General features: G+C 52.9%; 6 protein-coding genes across 6 annotated transcripts; 3 read left to right on the top strand and 3 right to left on the bottom strand.

The window, feature by feature from the left end:
- Nucleotides 1–702: 702 nt before the first annotated feature.
- Nucleotides 703–2,021, top strand: CTAM01_11954 (uncharacterized protein; the record flags this gene model as incomplete). The annotated part of the gene is made up of 2 exons (XM_060527963.1): nucleotides 703–749; nucleotides 815–2,021. 2 exons carry the CDS (start codon nucleotides 703–705, stop codon nucleotides 2,019–2,021), a joined length of 1,254 nt encoding a protein of 417 aa, XP_060377372.1.
- Nucleotides 2,022–2,072: 51 nt separating this feature from the next.
- Nucleotides 2,073–3,178, bottom strand: CTAM01_11953 (CAAX amino terminal protease; the record flags this gene model as incomplete). Its single annotated transcript, XM_060527962.1, has 3 exons — nucleotides 2,073–2,555; nucleotides 2,626–3,009; nucleotides 3,083–3,178. The coding sequence occupies 3 exons, from the start codon at nucleotides 3,176–3,178 to the stop codon at nucleotides 2,073–2,075; spliced, it is 963 nt and encodes a 320-aa protein (XP_060377371.1).
- Nucleotides 3,179–3,484: 306 nt separating this feature from the next.
- On the bottom strand, nucleotides 3,485–3,910 carry CTAM01_11952 (uncharacterized protein; the record flags this gene model as incomplete). The annotated part of the gene is made up of 1 exon (XM_060527961.1): nucleotides 3,485–3,910. The coding sequence occupies one exon, from the start codon at nucleotides 3,908–3,910 to the stop codon at nucleotides 3,485–3,487; it is 426 nt and encodes a 141-aa protein (XP_060377370.1).
- A 2,107-nt stretch (nucleotides 3,911–6,017) lies between these two features.
- Nucleotides 6,018–6,323, top strand: CTAM01_11951 (uncharacterized protein; the record flags this gene model as incomplete). The annotated part of the gene is made up of 1 exon (XM_060527960.1): nucleotides 6,018–6,323. One exon carries the CDS (start codon nucleotides 6,018–6,020, stop codon nucleotides 6,321–6,323), a length of 306 nt encoding a protein of 101 aa, XP_060377369.1.
- A 1,161-nt stretch (nucleotides 6,324–7,484) lies between these two features.
- Nucleotides 7,485–8,213, bottom strand: CTAM01_11950 (uncharacterized protein; the record flags this gene model as incomplete). Its single annotated transcript, XM_060527959.1, has 3 exons — nucleotides 7,485–7,572; nucleotides 7,757–7,827; nucleotides 8,088–8,213. The coding sequence occupies 3 exons, from the start codon at nucleotides 8,211–8,213 to the stop codon at nucleotides 7,485–7,487; spliced, it is 285 nt and encodes a 94-aa protein (XP_060377368.1).
- A 2,215-nt stretch (nucleotides 8,214–10,428) lies between these two features.
- On the top strand, nucleotides 10,429–13,436 carry CTAM01_11949 (uncharacterized protein; the record flags this gene model as incomplete). Its single annotated transcript, XM_060527958.1, has 3 exons — nucleotides 10,429–12,617; nucleotides 12,698–13,122; nucleotides 13,177–13,436. 3 exons carry the CDS (start codon nucleotides 10,429–10,431, stop codon nucleotides 13,434–13,436), a joined length of 2,874 nt encoding a protein of 957 aa, XP_060377367.1.
- Between the last annotated feature and the right edge of the window lie 331 nt (nucleotides 13,437–13,767).

Below are 13,767 nucleotides of genomic sequence, written 5' to 3'. Positions count from 1 at the left end.
GAATTCTCTAAGCTTGGTATTCAGCGGTGTTGTGTCTTCGATGAATTAAGATGAATCGCAGGATGAGCGGAAACAATGTCGTTGGCAGAGTTGACTGGGACAGCTTGCCTGAGCTCCCTGGCCTGCGTGCCTACCACGCCTGCGTACCTTAGGTACCTCATCCTTGGTAAAGTACCCTCGACATTAGGTACACCCACAACTCCAACAGCTTTCTAAGCTGGGTATACCACAGATTTCCCAGCGCTAAAGTCGAAGGCCGGCCTAGAAAAAGGGATTGATAGAAAGAGGTCTCCCTCGCTAGATCTTTCTATGACTTGAGTGTTGTGATATTGCATACATGTTGAGTGGTATTATATACTTCACCATGGCAGTGGAAACTCCCGCGGGATGATTGTGCCTGACACAGTGACTAGCCTCCTCGGGTCAGCTGTGGGTCCTTGGAGCAGTGACGTCCAGGCCACTCCACAGTGTCAAAACTGTTAGTCAAACACCTCAAGGCCGGATGGCACTTCGTCGTGGCATTCATGCAGCATCTAACAGGCTTCCTTCACTAAGATCCAGCTTCCAAAGCCACAAATCTCACGACGGCCAAGTCCTCACCCATAATCTTATACTTCGTCCCCAGTGAGCACATTTCCAGAGACATACTATACTGTCTACTAAGCAACTTGGACGATCGATTCATCTTCCGCCACCATCACGATGGCAGGCCTTGCCGCTGACACTTGCCCAGCAAAGGCAGAACCAACGTCAGCTCTTGTCCCATACGCACGTTTCTGTGAAGAGTATTCCATACTAATTCACAACGTCATAGCCTCTCCTTCACGCAAGGCCTTATTCTTGGCCAGCTGTCAGTGGTTCTCGTTCTTGCCGCCTTCATCAAATTCTTCATCTTCGGCGACCCTCCCTCACCAGAGGTGACAGCATCACTGAGAGCAACAGAGCGTCGGTCAAGGACCCTAGCTCATAAGCGCTCTCTCCTCAGTCTTCGGACGGCCAACGCAAAGCATGGCCAGCAGACGCTTAATCGGAAGAAGTCGAGCGTCCTCCGGAACCCCCCGAATCTTACCATCGGTTCCATCCTCAGCAAAACCTACTACAATGTCGATAGTCACCAGCCAGAAAGTTTGGACTGGTTCAATGTCCTCGTGGCGCAGACAATTGCCCAGTTTCGAAGCGACGCACAGCATGACGATGCCATCTTGAGCTCTCTCACCAAGGCACTGAACGGAGGATCGAGGCCCGACTTTGTAGACGAGATCCGCGTGACGGAGCTGAGCTTGGGAGAGGATTTCCCCATATTTAGCAATTGTCGAGTCATACCCGTTGATGAAGACGGCCTGAACTTGGGTAGCGGCAGGACTCTCAACGCGAGTGCGGCAACGAGGGATGGCGCGAAGCTGCAGGCTCGGATGGACGTTGACCTCAGCGACATGCTCACTCTCGCTATCGAGACAAAGCTTCTCCTCAACTATCCCAAGAACCTCAGCGCTGTTCTGCCCGTAGCACTCTCAGTCTCTGTCGTAAGGTTCAGCGGCACCTTGTCGATTTCCTTTATCCCGAGCAACCCTTCACAGTCCACCCCGACCATGATGACTTTCAGCTTCATGGGTGATTACCGCCTCGACCTGTCAATCAGAAGTCTTCTCGGAAGTCGTTCAAGGCTGCAAGATGTGCCTAAAATTGCTCAACTGATCGAGTCGCGGTTACACCGTTGGTTCGACGAGCGATGCGTGGAGCCGCGGTTTCAGGAGATCGCCTTGCCGAGCATGTGGCCGCGCAAGAAGAACACCAGGGGCCCTGAAGATGGACTGGCCGAGATCAACGCGTCGGTGAGTAGGGCAAAGGGGAAAGACATAAACCCGAATCTCCGCGCAGAAGCTCGAAGGGAAGTTGAAGCCGAGGCAAGGACGCAGACAAGTTGGGAGCACGATTCGTTACGTCGACGCAGGATGCGTAGTGACGACGGGTTGACGATGCCCGGCGCGATGCCCGGGCTAGATATCGATATGAAGACCTGATGTGGTCATTGCTAGAGCAGTATCTAATGTATTTACAACCTACAACGCACCTCAGAATCCCTGCGGAAACAGGCTCGCCGAGGTCTGGGTCAATGGTAACAAACTTCTCCACCAAGTAATGGCTCCAACGAATAAAAGCACATAGTAAATCACCGTCCATTTTCGACTATCGGCAGGTGCATAGTGTCCACTGACGTGCCAGTAAGGCTCGACAGCCCCCCAGAATCGGGGCAGGCCCATTACATTGCAGAATGCGTGCACCAGCACGATGGCTAGTAGGCTCCCTGAGCGGAGGAAGAGGAATGTGGCATAGGCGCCGAAGAGAGAGGTGTAACTGAACTGCAGAATTGAGCGTGCCACTGCGGCGACCAGAGGCACCTTGGGGTGGGAGATGCGGAACTCATAAAAGTGATGAACATGAGCAAAGCCGAAGATGACGGGAGACAAGAAGACGGTTTGTGTCAATGACATGCGAGCGCAGAGCATCAACGGAACAGAGGCAGAGCGGAACAGCATTTCCTCAGTCAAAGGTCCCTTGGTATCGCATTAGCATCCCTAGAAATGGAGCAGATGATACGTCTGGGGCTTCCTTGATGCAACTTACCATGACAATGTTCCGCCAGGTTGTCAACTGGGTCCAGATACGGACAATGGGGCCAAGACCGTGCCAGTCTTCCCAAAGGCCGTCTATGAGAAGAGTCTCGTACAGCGGACCAGCAAACAGGATTGCCGTAAGGAGAAGGCATAATGCGGACTCGAGTATGCCGATGGGCCAGTATCCCATAGCATGAAGTGGTCCATAAGGTAGGGTACCGTCAGGTAGACGGGCCAGGATGATGTAAGTCAGGGCGGAGCATGATGCAGTAGAGAACAGGACAGATCTGATGCGCGTGCGAATGACGACAGGGTCGTCTCTCGACAGCGTTGGTGATGGACGGCTGGCAGGCGAGATGTAGAGAGGGGCCACGTAGATGGCAGTATAAACAACCTGGGCAGGCGAGTTAGCGATTAAACAAGCACATTGACGGAGGTGGAAGGAAGTGAGAAATCATTCGCCCTACCAGCATCGCGCACGCCGTCAACGGCTGTATGAATGGAGGGGCGGTCCCGGGAAGACTTGTGCCAGACCGCGAGTCGGGGTTATTGGACGAAGTCATGGTGAACACCACCGGCGCGACCGCGTTGCCCGAGATGTCTGTAGTAGTCGGGGGATCAACTCAGCACTTGGCTACCAATTCCCAAGGCATGTCAAGAACGGCTATGAATATACCCTGAGTTGTCTCTTCAACCAGGTATCATGGTAATTACTGGAGGAGGTGAAGTGAGGAAATTACATAATCGTTCGGACATTCCGGTGGAGCATAGGTAGGTAGAGCCCGCATACCTTAAGGTATCCGTACTATAAACGGATATTCGCAGCTGCATCCAGCTGTCAGCGTAACACATACACAGTACACAGGTACCTAACGAAGTCGAATCTTCTTCGCTTTCAATGACCCCACAACATCCAATGCAGGATCCTGCGCAGCACTTCTGAGTACTTGACACACGACGGGACATGGGGACCTGGAGCGAAATACGCAAGGCACTGAGTACGGATATGAGATCTCACTTTCGACTTTCAAGATGGGAAATGCCCCTGCGTCGTGCTTTCGAATTGGGAAATTGGATGCTGAGCTGTCAGACATCTGCGGACCGTAGTGTCCATGATTCAATTTGTGCCTGCAGACTTTTGTGCAGTAGCGCACTGGTACTACGGATACCTGCGCCTTTGGGCCCTTGAGGGGGGACACTACTGCATGCGCGAGGGAAAGGACACCGACAATATGCTGAACAGTGCAAACGCGAAGCGTCCGCGAGGTGGACGCGCCCCGTTGGTGTCGTGGCATTATCCATGGACGGAGGGGATTGTCACCGCATCACCATTGACAAGGCACAATTGGCAGTCTAGGATCAAAGCAACCTTACCTTACTCAGTGGTGAGTGACCAATCAAAAGAGTCAATTGGAACTTCTCATAGAGAAACATGCCGCCAATGAGAGAACGGGATGCCTGACTCCATCGCTGCCCCTAAAAGGTTGCTCATGGAAATTAATCCCTCTTGCAAGTTGCCAGTCTCCAGGTTCCAGTTATCCAGCATGCATCACGGCCTCATCCTGCAACCATACTTACTTGTACTCTCAAGGGCGTATTCGCAGCATTCTCGTCATGTCCGCCTCATCTCAGTGTAGCCAGCTTTTCTTGTGCAAAAGAGACAGTGGCTCGGTGTATGTGGGGCGAAAGTCAAGACAAGTGACAACCCTCCCCAACACTTGCTCTTATCAATTTGTCCCCGTCCCACGCGAGAGGGTCCAGCTTTTGTTTCCTCGACATGTGCATCTACCCATGCAAGTGCACGACTCAGCCATATCGAGACTGACATAATTTCCAGAATTTATCCGCACTTTGGACACAATATTTCTTGTATTAGTAAAAACACAATCGGATCAAGATATGCTCTATGCTATTCGTGCATATCTAGATTCCAGAAGCATTGAGCTCAGATATAGCCGGGTACAGTGGGGTGTCAAAGGTTCGTGTGCAGCGCACAGTATCCCGCAAAAGTACTACTTTTCAACAGCGAATAAAAAGTTAAATATAATAAGGAAAAGAGATTAAAAATTACTATATAACTAATTAACTATTATATTAGTATATAGCTAAGTTACACTATGTTTTTCTTAATTCTTAAAGCGTTAAATAAATCTTTTAGAAAATAGGTTTTAAGAGATTTTTATTATAGTGGATTATAGGGCTTTTTAAGTGCGAATAGCACTGTACTTCTTAGTAAATTCTTTTTTATTTTATATTCTATTTTTATATTATAGTATAAAGTATTAATACAATGTATTTTAAAATATATAAAAAATAGTTTTATATACTTTATATACTAAAGTATTTTATTAAAATTTTAAATTATATTATTTATATCTAAGTTAAAAAGATATCTATAGTAATAAAGAGACGTAGTTAGTGGGCTATAGGTGACGCACTGGGAGGGTGTACACGAACTTTTGACACCCTACTGTAATCGTGAAGCGAGCGAGTGTTTTAAGCTTCCCCGTCTTCACAGCAACGGACCACCGAGCACTGTCAACGACGACCCGCCGTCACTGTCCAAAGTCCCGGCCCAGGCGGTGTAACTTCTGAATACGAATACACAGTAAGGTAGGTGATGGTCACTGGTCCCTCCTATGGCGCACGAACTTTTTGCGATTCTGTACCAAGACGAGGGGACTCACCAGGTTTTTAATAATGATTCCAACTGGGACTCTGGCCCGGATCCCAGAGTTGTTTACAACACTTCCGCTTGCGGTAAGATGGTCAATAAAGTGGCCAAGTTTTATCCCCCGCCCGCTTTCTCTATCCGCTGTATCGTAAATACGGATAGTGCAAGTTGTGCTCATTTTCGAAAACATAGCTCCGCACCTCATCAAATGTTCGACAGGCATGGGATGATGGGAATTGTGGGATAAAATCCACCTGCGCCAGCTGGCACCTTGTTTCTCAAGGTGCAGCCCAGACGCGACCTCGGCCAAGGTACCGGTGAATAACCTTCCACTGAAATGTTTGCAGTCGGGACATGCCACCCAGCGGCTATGGCACAGAAGCGGCGACCAACCACAGTGAGGTTGCAGATGGTGATAAGCGCCGGAAAACCGCCCACGCTGTTTCCTCGTGTTCCCCGCGCACTCTGGAAGTCTCGTGCTGCTGCTGCGACTGGGAATGTTACCAAGTGCGAGTTACTCTGTCAGAACCCATCCGCTGGCAAGAAAAGAATGGAAGCAAAAGGCGACGTAACATCGGGACACAAAACTTTAGCTGTGTTTTGGCGGAGCAGCCTCTTCTACTCTAGGTTACACCCTGCATCTCACCGCCAAAGCTCAGGTGCGATCCTGAGATGACGTTCATTGTGGCCCAAAGGGACTTATTTCGGACCACTGAAGATGATTGGGAATGCCAACCTCCGCTGATGCCGGTATTGGTGTCTGGACAGAGAGGTGGTATTTTTTCTTTCCTTTTATTTTTCTTCCTTTTTTTCATCTTGCCAACCGAAGTCAGTGCAGCACGGTGCACCGGATGACAGGGCACGGCGACTCGCCGATGCGGGCCATATCCGTACTTCGTCTCCTTGCTTGCCTACATTTTGCGACGGCGTGTACTCAGGCCGCTGAATGGCCGCCCGTCACTGCAGCAGCAGAGGCCAGTGTCCAAACAAAGTGTTGCAAGTTAGTAGAACTGACATACTTGGACCAGTGTTGATCGTGAGCACGGATTCCCTAGAGAGAGAAGCCTTTGAGCTTCGTGTTGCTGATGAGCTAGGTATGTCTCAGTCCACCTTGAACTAAGGTACGGTCTGATACCTCTACTCTTTCTGGGCTAATGATGAGTTGGAACTCCGGGGCCACCCTGCTTCACCGAGGTGAGCCCACCTAAACCGTTTACACTTCCTAACCGTACACACTAATAAATGGGATGATGGACACCGTATCCGTTATGTGCCAATGTCTCCGTTCTCATGAAATTGTCCAGCTGTTCTCTGCAACTCGTCATCAAGGACCCAAGAAGCTGGCTGGACTGACAGGGAACAAGGGAACAAGGGAACATGGGATCATGGGATCATGGAAGCATGGAAGCATGGGTGAGGAAAGAATGATGATGGGGGCCCATTGGATTGATTTCAACGCCGTGGATCGTGCGTATCCGTTCTCTCAGTTTCCCTCACAGACATGGCGCGGAGAGCGGGAGCTAATCAGCTCACGAATGGACGCTTCGAGGCTTGGAGGGCTGGGCGGTTCACCACATGGAATACTTCGTGAAAATGCTGGATAACCTACCCATGCTTCGCTGTGTTCCTTCATGTCTGGGGGCTCCGTTCAAAGGACCGTGTTTTCAAGGCTATGGAGGCGCGCTACTTTAAGTGCAAGGGACGTGCTCTCGGAACAAATGTTTTTTTTTTTCTTCTTGGAGACTGGGAAAGCTGAGCTACCTACCTAGAGCCTGCTTGTTGTTTTCTCCCATCCCTAAGACTGTACGCGGATGCTGCGTGTGTAGGTATCCGTACTTCGTAACTGTCATGTTGGGGGCGTTTCTTTTTCCACGTTCACTCTCACTCTTACCGTGCTTCACTATGAACAAGCATGATGCTCCGCACTCGGCTCCATCTGCCGGTAAGCCATGGTATCCCAAGGTTCAAGTATCCGTACCTCGCCTATATCTTTCCCATTACTTTGGGATCTGGGAACGTATGCTACGCAGTAATTAGTGTGCACGATACCAATATCTCGTTTGCTGAGCTATAGAGCAGTTTCAGTCTTCCCTGCCCTACGTTGGTCACTAATTAGTGCGGTACCATCCGTATGATATGGTAGCCTTACCCCAACGCCGCATCTCGGGCTCTCAGCCCAGGACGCCCTTGACCTTCTAGTCGTTTTCCTTGGTGGCGCCGTCGAGCAAGCGATTGCCCTTGGCCGGGTCATCCAGACCTTGTGCTCGTTCACGGGTCAGGGAGCTCCTTGGGGGTGGCCTTGGATCGGGCGTTCCTCCCTGACGGCGGCGGTTTGTTTTGTTTTTCTCGCCAGACTTTGCGAACCACGTCGACGTGGGAAAGGCATAATTAATAATAATAGCTGCTGCTGTCGTGTGTTGCATTTAGCAGCCGTGTGTCAAAAAGGCCTCGACCCCATCGCCATAACGGGTTGGCACTGCTACCCTTCTTCTTCTTGTCCTCCTCCTTATTCCTCTCCTTTTCCTTGCTGGAGATCAGCTGGTGAAGATAAAGGACGTGGTTCGTTCCATTGGAGGACAGCTGGCGCGCATCAGACTCGACAACCCGAACCATCAACCAACCCAGGGACGATCCCATACGACGCAACGGCTATCGAATCGTCCCCCTTTCCTACGAATACACTACTGCGTAGGTATTCCGCGTCGCCCACCGTGTCGGAGTGACTCTAGCCAGTTGGGTCTCCCGCCGCCGCCCCCTGGTTCTCCGGCTCGAGCCAGTCCGGCCGACATTCCACTTACAGACGGGTGCTGCAGCATAGCCGCCATCAACCATTGCCGCGCAAAAGTCTGGCCCAGCTTCCAAGCCCCTGATCTGGCTCGAGTGTCGAGTGTCGAGTCTCGAAAGCAGCCCTGGCCGGCTGGCATTTGATGGTGTCAAGTGTCGAGGCCCAACCTTGCCGCTCATTCGGCCACTCCCACTGCCAATTCGCAGCAGCATCCCATTACTTGTGCAGAAGTCCCCGTTCTGCATACGACGCAACGAGCCCTCGACCGCCTTTTTCGCATCCAGGGCCGGCCCACTTCCGCTTGGGTGAGCAAGAATTGTCGTCGCGCTGTGCTGTCAGAAATCAGAAGTCGGGACCCAAGAGTTGGACCTGCATAAGACCCGGAGTCTCTCTTTCGAACAGAAATCATCCAAAACGTCGGCTTGACTGGCGGCTGGCGACAAAATAGCCGCTTGGCTGGAGACTAACTGTTCTTGCATATCGATTCAGATAGGCAGTCGTGGACGGGGAGCGACCTGTATCTATTTATTGGAAGGGGGAAAGCGAGGTAAGTGGCCGACAACATTTCTTACCTTTCTTGCCTCTCCTGCCTTCCATTCTTACCCGAGGTGCCTTCCAAGTCTAGAATTCGAGGCTTTCGGTTTCCGTAAGTACCTTGCCATTCATGAGTACCTACTTACCATACCTACCTACCCGTACGGTGTACGGTGTATCTGTACGGATACCTGAGAAGTGAGAGGATTGGAACACCACCTGTTTCTCCTTGTCTTTTTCTGCTTTCCTCTCGGCTCCTGCCTTGGTCTGCTTCCATTCCCACTTGTTCCTCTCCTCCTGCCCTGTGGCCTGCCCTGTCACCCTGTCTAGCTCTTCACCACGGGTATCCTTCACCTGCAAGATACCCTGCACTTGCTGCTTCACCCCGGTCGTTCATTGCGGGCCTGGTATCCGTAGTGTACCTGGCTGTACCTACCTGGCCTAGCCTTCCCCCCCCCCCCCCCCCCCCCCCCCCCCCCCCCCGGGTCTCCCTCCCCCCCAAAACCCCCCCCCCTCTCTCCTCCCCCCCGCTTCTTTTTGGGGGGCGTGTTCTCGTGTTGTCCCCGGGCTTTCCCCCCCGCCCCCCCCCCCCCCCCCCCCCCCCCCACACACATACACACACACACACGCAAACGCACCTCAATCACCTTGTACTTGCAGGCTTGTAGACCACCAGATGGGAGAAGGGGAGGCTAGAGCTTCTTGTCCACTTCCATGAGGTGGCAGCCAGAGCTCGGAGGTGCCCACCCCAAGGTACCTTAATGTCGTCTGTCCGCCGTCGTGGTGTCTTTTCTGGTCTTCTACTCCTCTTCCTGCGCTCCCGAAATTCTTTCCCTTTCCCCCTTCCTTTTCGCCCTCTGTCTCTCTCCTCCTCCGGCCCTGTGGTCCATCTTTCGTCGTGCTTGCCGACGTCTTTTTCTTGTCTCGTCTTTTCAATTGCATCTCAAGGCCATTTCGCCTGTACTAATCTCACACTCTCATTTATCGTCTCTCGTGACGTCTTTTCTTTGCCTTTTCCCTTGTTCTTCTTCATTGTCACACTCTCTTATACCTATAGTACATTATCTTACACATCTCCGAATCCAGTCAATCACTCACTCATTTCACCAAATTTTGGCCGCCGCGGCTACTCCACACGCAACAACATAAACCACCAACGAAGAATTCCACTCAATCCACGCGCCATCCATCCATCGACGACACTCTCTCAACCAACACACATTCACACACCTGTTAGGTATCTTAATGAAGAAAAGCGGCCTTCTCATGCATTTGGAGCATTTTCATCTGGACCACTCCACTCGAGTCGAAGCAACACGGAACCTCTCAAGCTTAACGACCACATTGGACGTCTTGTACTCGACCAAATCTATTTCGACGGAATCCCCTTCGGAATTTTCGAAATACCACCACGAATTCTGACTGCCCCGAGCTAGAGCTACAACTACAACAGCTAACTACTTCCACACACCCTTCTCCACGGCGCTGCATGACCTCGAGAGCCGGAATTCGCACAATCAAAGCCAACTGTGATTGTTTCTCATCCTACCTTTAATTCGAGATAGCTAGAGCACAGACCGGATCGGTGTCCGTCACCTTCGTCACCCCCAGCTGTGCTGGTCTCGAGTCAGCCGCTCCGAGAATTCCATTGCGCTCGGCCCCCGCCTGCTCCCGCAACCGCCCTATCCCGTTAAGCTTGGGTGCCACTCGCACTCCATGGCTCGGATAACCCACGCCGACAAAGACTACCCGCCTCGACCCTTACGCTTGTCTGCGAAAGCCACCGGTTTCTCCTCCCTCCCGCATCCACCTCACGGAGCATGTCCGGCTCCGGGTCCGGGTCTGGGAGCCCCTCTCGGGGCAGCCCTTCCCGGTCCCAACGGAGGCCGTTGCATGAGCGCTCCAATTCCCAGTCTAATTCCCTAGCCATCCGCATCGTCCCCTACAGCCCGCCTCGTCCAAGCCACAAAAATCGAGACTCAACCGCCTCAGCTTCGTCATCACGCACCCCCACATCGACGACCGCACTGCTATCTCCCAACCCATCAGGTTACGATCACACCAGCTATTCATGGACCGACGACCGCACCGCCAGCCGCGCCAGCGATCGCTACTCCCACAGACGGTCTCACTCTTCCAGCACACGAACCTCAGTGCTATCGCCAGCCTCCTCAACCTTCCCATTGGTGAGCGCCAAGGATAGCGGTGTTTCAGGCTCGAAACTGCGATCCGACTCTTTGCCCGGCGACGAATCGTCCCCCACCACCCCTGTCCCTACCACTCCACCACATCAGACCGATATTTCCCACGTTAATGCACGATCCCGGTCTACCCAACGCAGCGCCGACAATGAGCCTGTCACACCCTCAGCGAAGCGCCCCTTGTCCCGCCGTCGCAATCTCATTACGCTCAACGCCGATGGCAAGACCTTTTCCCTATTGCCTCAGGGGCAGCGGGCCGGAACCCAAGGAGACCACGCCTCTAGCACCGCCCCAAGGTTATCACTTTCGACTACCGCCTCGCATGAGCGCCTTTCAGACGCCTTCAGTGAAAATCGTCCCAGCTCAACCGTGACTTCCTACCCGGATCAAAGCTTCGCTTCCACGTTGACCCCGGCATCCTCGACCACGCAATTAGCAGGTGATTCTATTACCAGCACAGCCGGGTCTTCGTCGTCTCCCTGGAACTATCGAATGGTTGGTGGCCTACGCAAGGTTCCCAACACTCCCGATCTCAAGCAGAAGCAGAAGTCGACGCTACTCTACCCGGAATCCGATCCAGCCTCATCGTACCTGTCATCCCCATCAGGTTCTCGACTCGCGCCGCTGCCAGAGGCGCCAATCGCTGCTGATTCGTCTGAATCCTCCGAGCCCCACGATTTGCAGCCCAAAACCTCCTTTCAGTCATCCGTCACTGCGTCCACGACTTCAGAAAAGACGAACTACAAAGTCTACGGCTCCAATTCTCCCCAAGCGACCGACACCGACAGCGTTTTACATGCGCCATCAACGACCTCCGAGACAACAAACTACAAGGTATTCAGTTCCAGCTTACCTTCTTCGCCCGAGCGGGAGGAGTCGTTGCAACCGCCATCCTCGAGCCACTCCAACTACGTAGTCCTTGGCCGGTCTTCGCCTCCAGAACCATCTTCTGCCGAGAGAAGTCCTCCAAAAACGGCCGATAGCGAACAGAATTACGTTGTGCTCGGCGCATCGTCCCCAGCACCATCTTCCGTCGCCTCTAGCCGCCGTTCCCGTATCAGGCCCGAGTACTCGCAGGAAAGCCTTTTGGTGGCTCCGCTGAAACCCTACAAGGCGAAGAAGAGGACCAACGAGAGGTTTGGATACTACAAGTCGCGTTCGAGGGATTCCTTGCGTCGTGCAGCGTCGGTGAAGTCGATTTCCGGCTCGCTCACTCTCGAAGCAGCCCAGAGTTTCCTCGCCTCGCCTGCTGCGTTCTATCGATCCCGTGTTCTGGCCAGCCAGCCAGGTCGGCAGCCTGACGCGCAAGCTGCGCCAACGGAACCCGCCCCCATTTCTGTTCCTGCTGAATCCCATATGACCACTCATCCTCACCAATGGAGCTCACAACTATCCACCGTGATTTCGGAGAGTGAGGGGGACAGCGAGCCTCCATCACGTTCCGTGTCCCCATGGTCTGTACCTGGGAGACGGGGTAGCATACCGTTGAGCAGCCATAGCCGGCAGATGCTTAGCATTTCGTCGTCGCTAGCTGCAAATGAGGAGCGCTCACTCTCTCACTCAAGATCCTTCACGGACTCTCTGGAACGCCCTCAAGCTACACACAGCAGAGGGAATACGCTTCGCATGGTCAGCGATCGAGACGAACATGGCGACGGTCTGGCAGAGCTGAACCAGCTACATCAACGGCCTTCGCGGACCGGCCTTTCAGGCTTCTTCTCGAGTTCCTCGTCAGACCGGAACCTCCACTCCTCCAGTAGCTCCCGTGCGAACAGTCTGAACTCGGCGTCCATTCCCGCTTGGGCCAAGTAAGTCGACCCGATGTCCTGCAGGAAGCATTATGATACCGGTAATTGGACCTCAAGCTAACATACTCGCCTACTTGTAGATTCTACTACGGAAGCGGAGAACGTCGATTCCTTGCCAGCTCTGGAGACTCAATTATGTCAGATCCGAATGATAGCCGGCCACCAAGCTCATTCCAAAGCCGTTCCCCCAGCGTTGAACAGCTTGCCATGAACATCTATAGCCCCAGGCGACGGCCAAGGGAGGTAAACCTTGCCAACCCTCGGCCACTGTCAGATGTCGGCTCCATGGAAATCGGCCAAGCACCGTTCACAGACAACCGAATGCGCAGCGGGTTAAGGAAGAAGACATCCAGCATCTGGTCACCCCACTTGCGGCGTGATCAGAGGGCTGGTCGTCACAGCATCTGGGAACCACCTTCTATGACGTGGTCAGCCGAGACGAGCATGCTGGGGAAGCGAAACGTGCAGGTTGCTTTCTTCGCTCTGGGATTCATCTTCCCATTCGGTGAGACACTCCTACTCAACGGCACTGTATTGACACAAGGCTAATCTGAGCCAGCATGGATGATTGCTGCCTTCCTTCCGCTACCCCCGGACCCTCAAGCTGAGATGGCCGAGCGCGACCCACGATCAAGCCTGTTGGACGAAGAACGAGACCTTCCTCGGCGAGTTGCAGCGGTTGACGAGACTCTTTTCCAAAGCGCCCGTTGGTGGCGTGCTCTTAATCGGTACATGTCCGTCATTGGTCTTCTAGTCGTTGGCGCCATTGCGGCTCTCGTTGTCGTCGGCGTAAAGCAAGGGTGGGGCCAAATGGTGTAGCTGCCTACTCCATGCCGCCTCCTTTCTAACTGTATGCACCACCTCAAATAAAGGGATATGGTGCCCGAACACGCCGCGGTACACAGCTTTCGGCCCCAGCAACAAACGAGTATTCACCAAAAGCATCATCGGCCGTTGAAATCCAGCGCATCGGCAGCACGATTGGGGTAACGACTTAATCCCTTCACGAATCTACGACATCATTTATTCTTTTTCTCATATAGACATGCACATACCAAGTTTTCTCGGCGGCCGACCATCTGGCCAATTCTATCATCTAGTCTAATGGCTCCGCACAACGACGACGGTTGCTAGCCATGCAGTTCGCTGT

This window comes from Colletotrichum tamarilloi (assembly GCF_030869305.1).
Source record: "Colletotrichum tamarilloi strain Tom-12 chromosome Unknown Scaffold_70.1, whole genome shotgun sequence".
Lineage (NCBI taxonomy): Eukaryota > Fungi > Ascomycota > Sordariomycetes > Glomerellales > Glomerellaceae > Colletotrichum > Colletotrichum tamarilloi.
The sequence above is the reverse complement of the archived record's forward strand: the minus strand, read 5'-3'. Positions and strand labels throughout refer to the sequence as shown.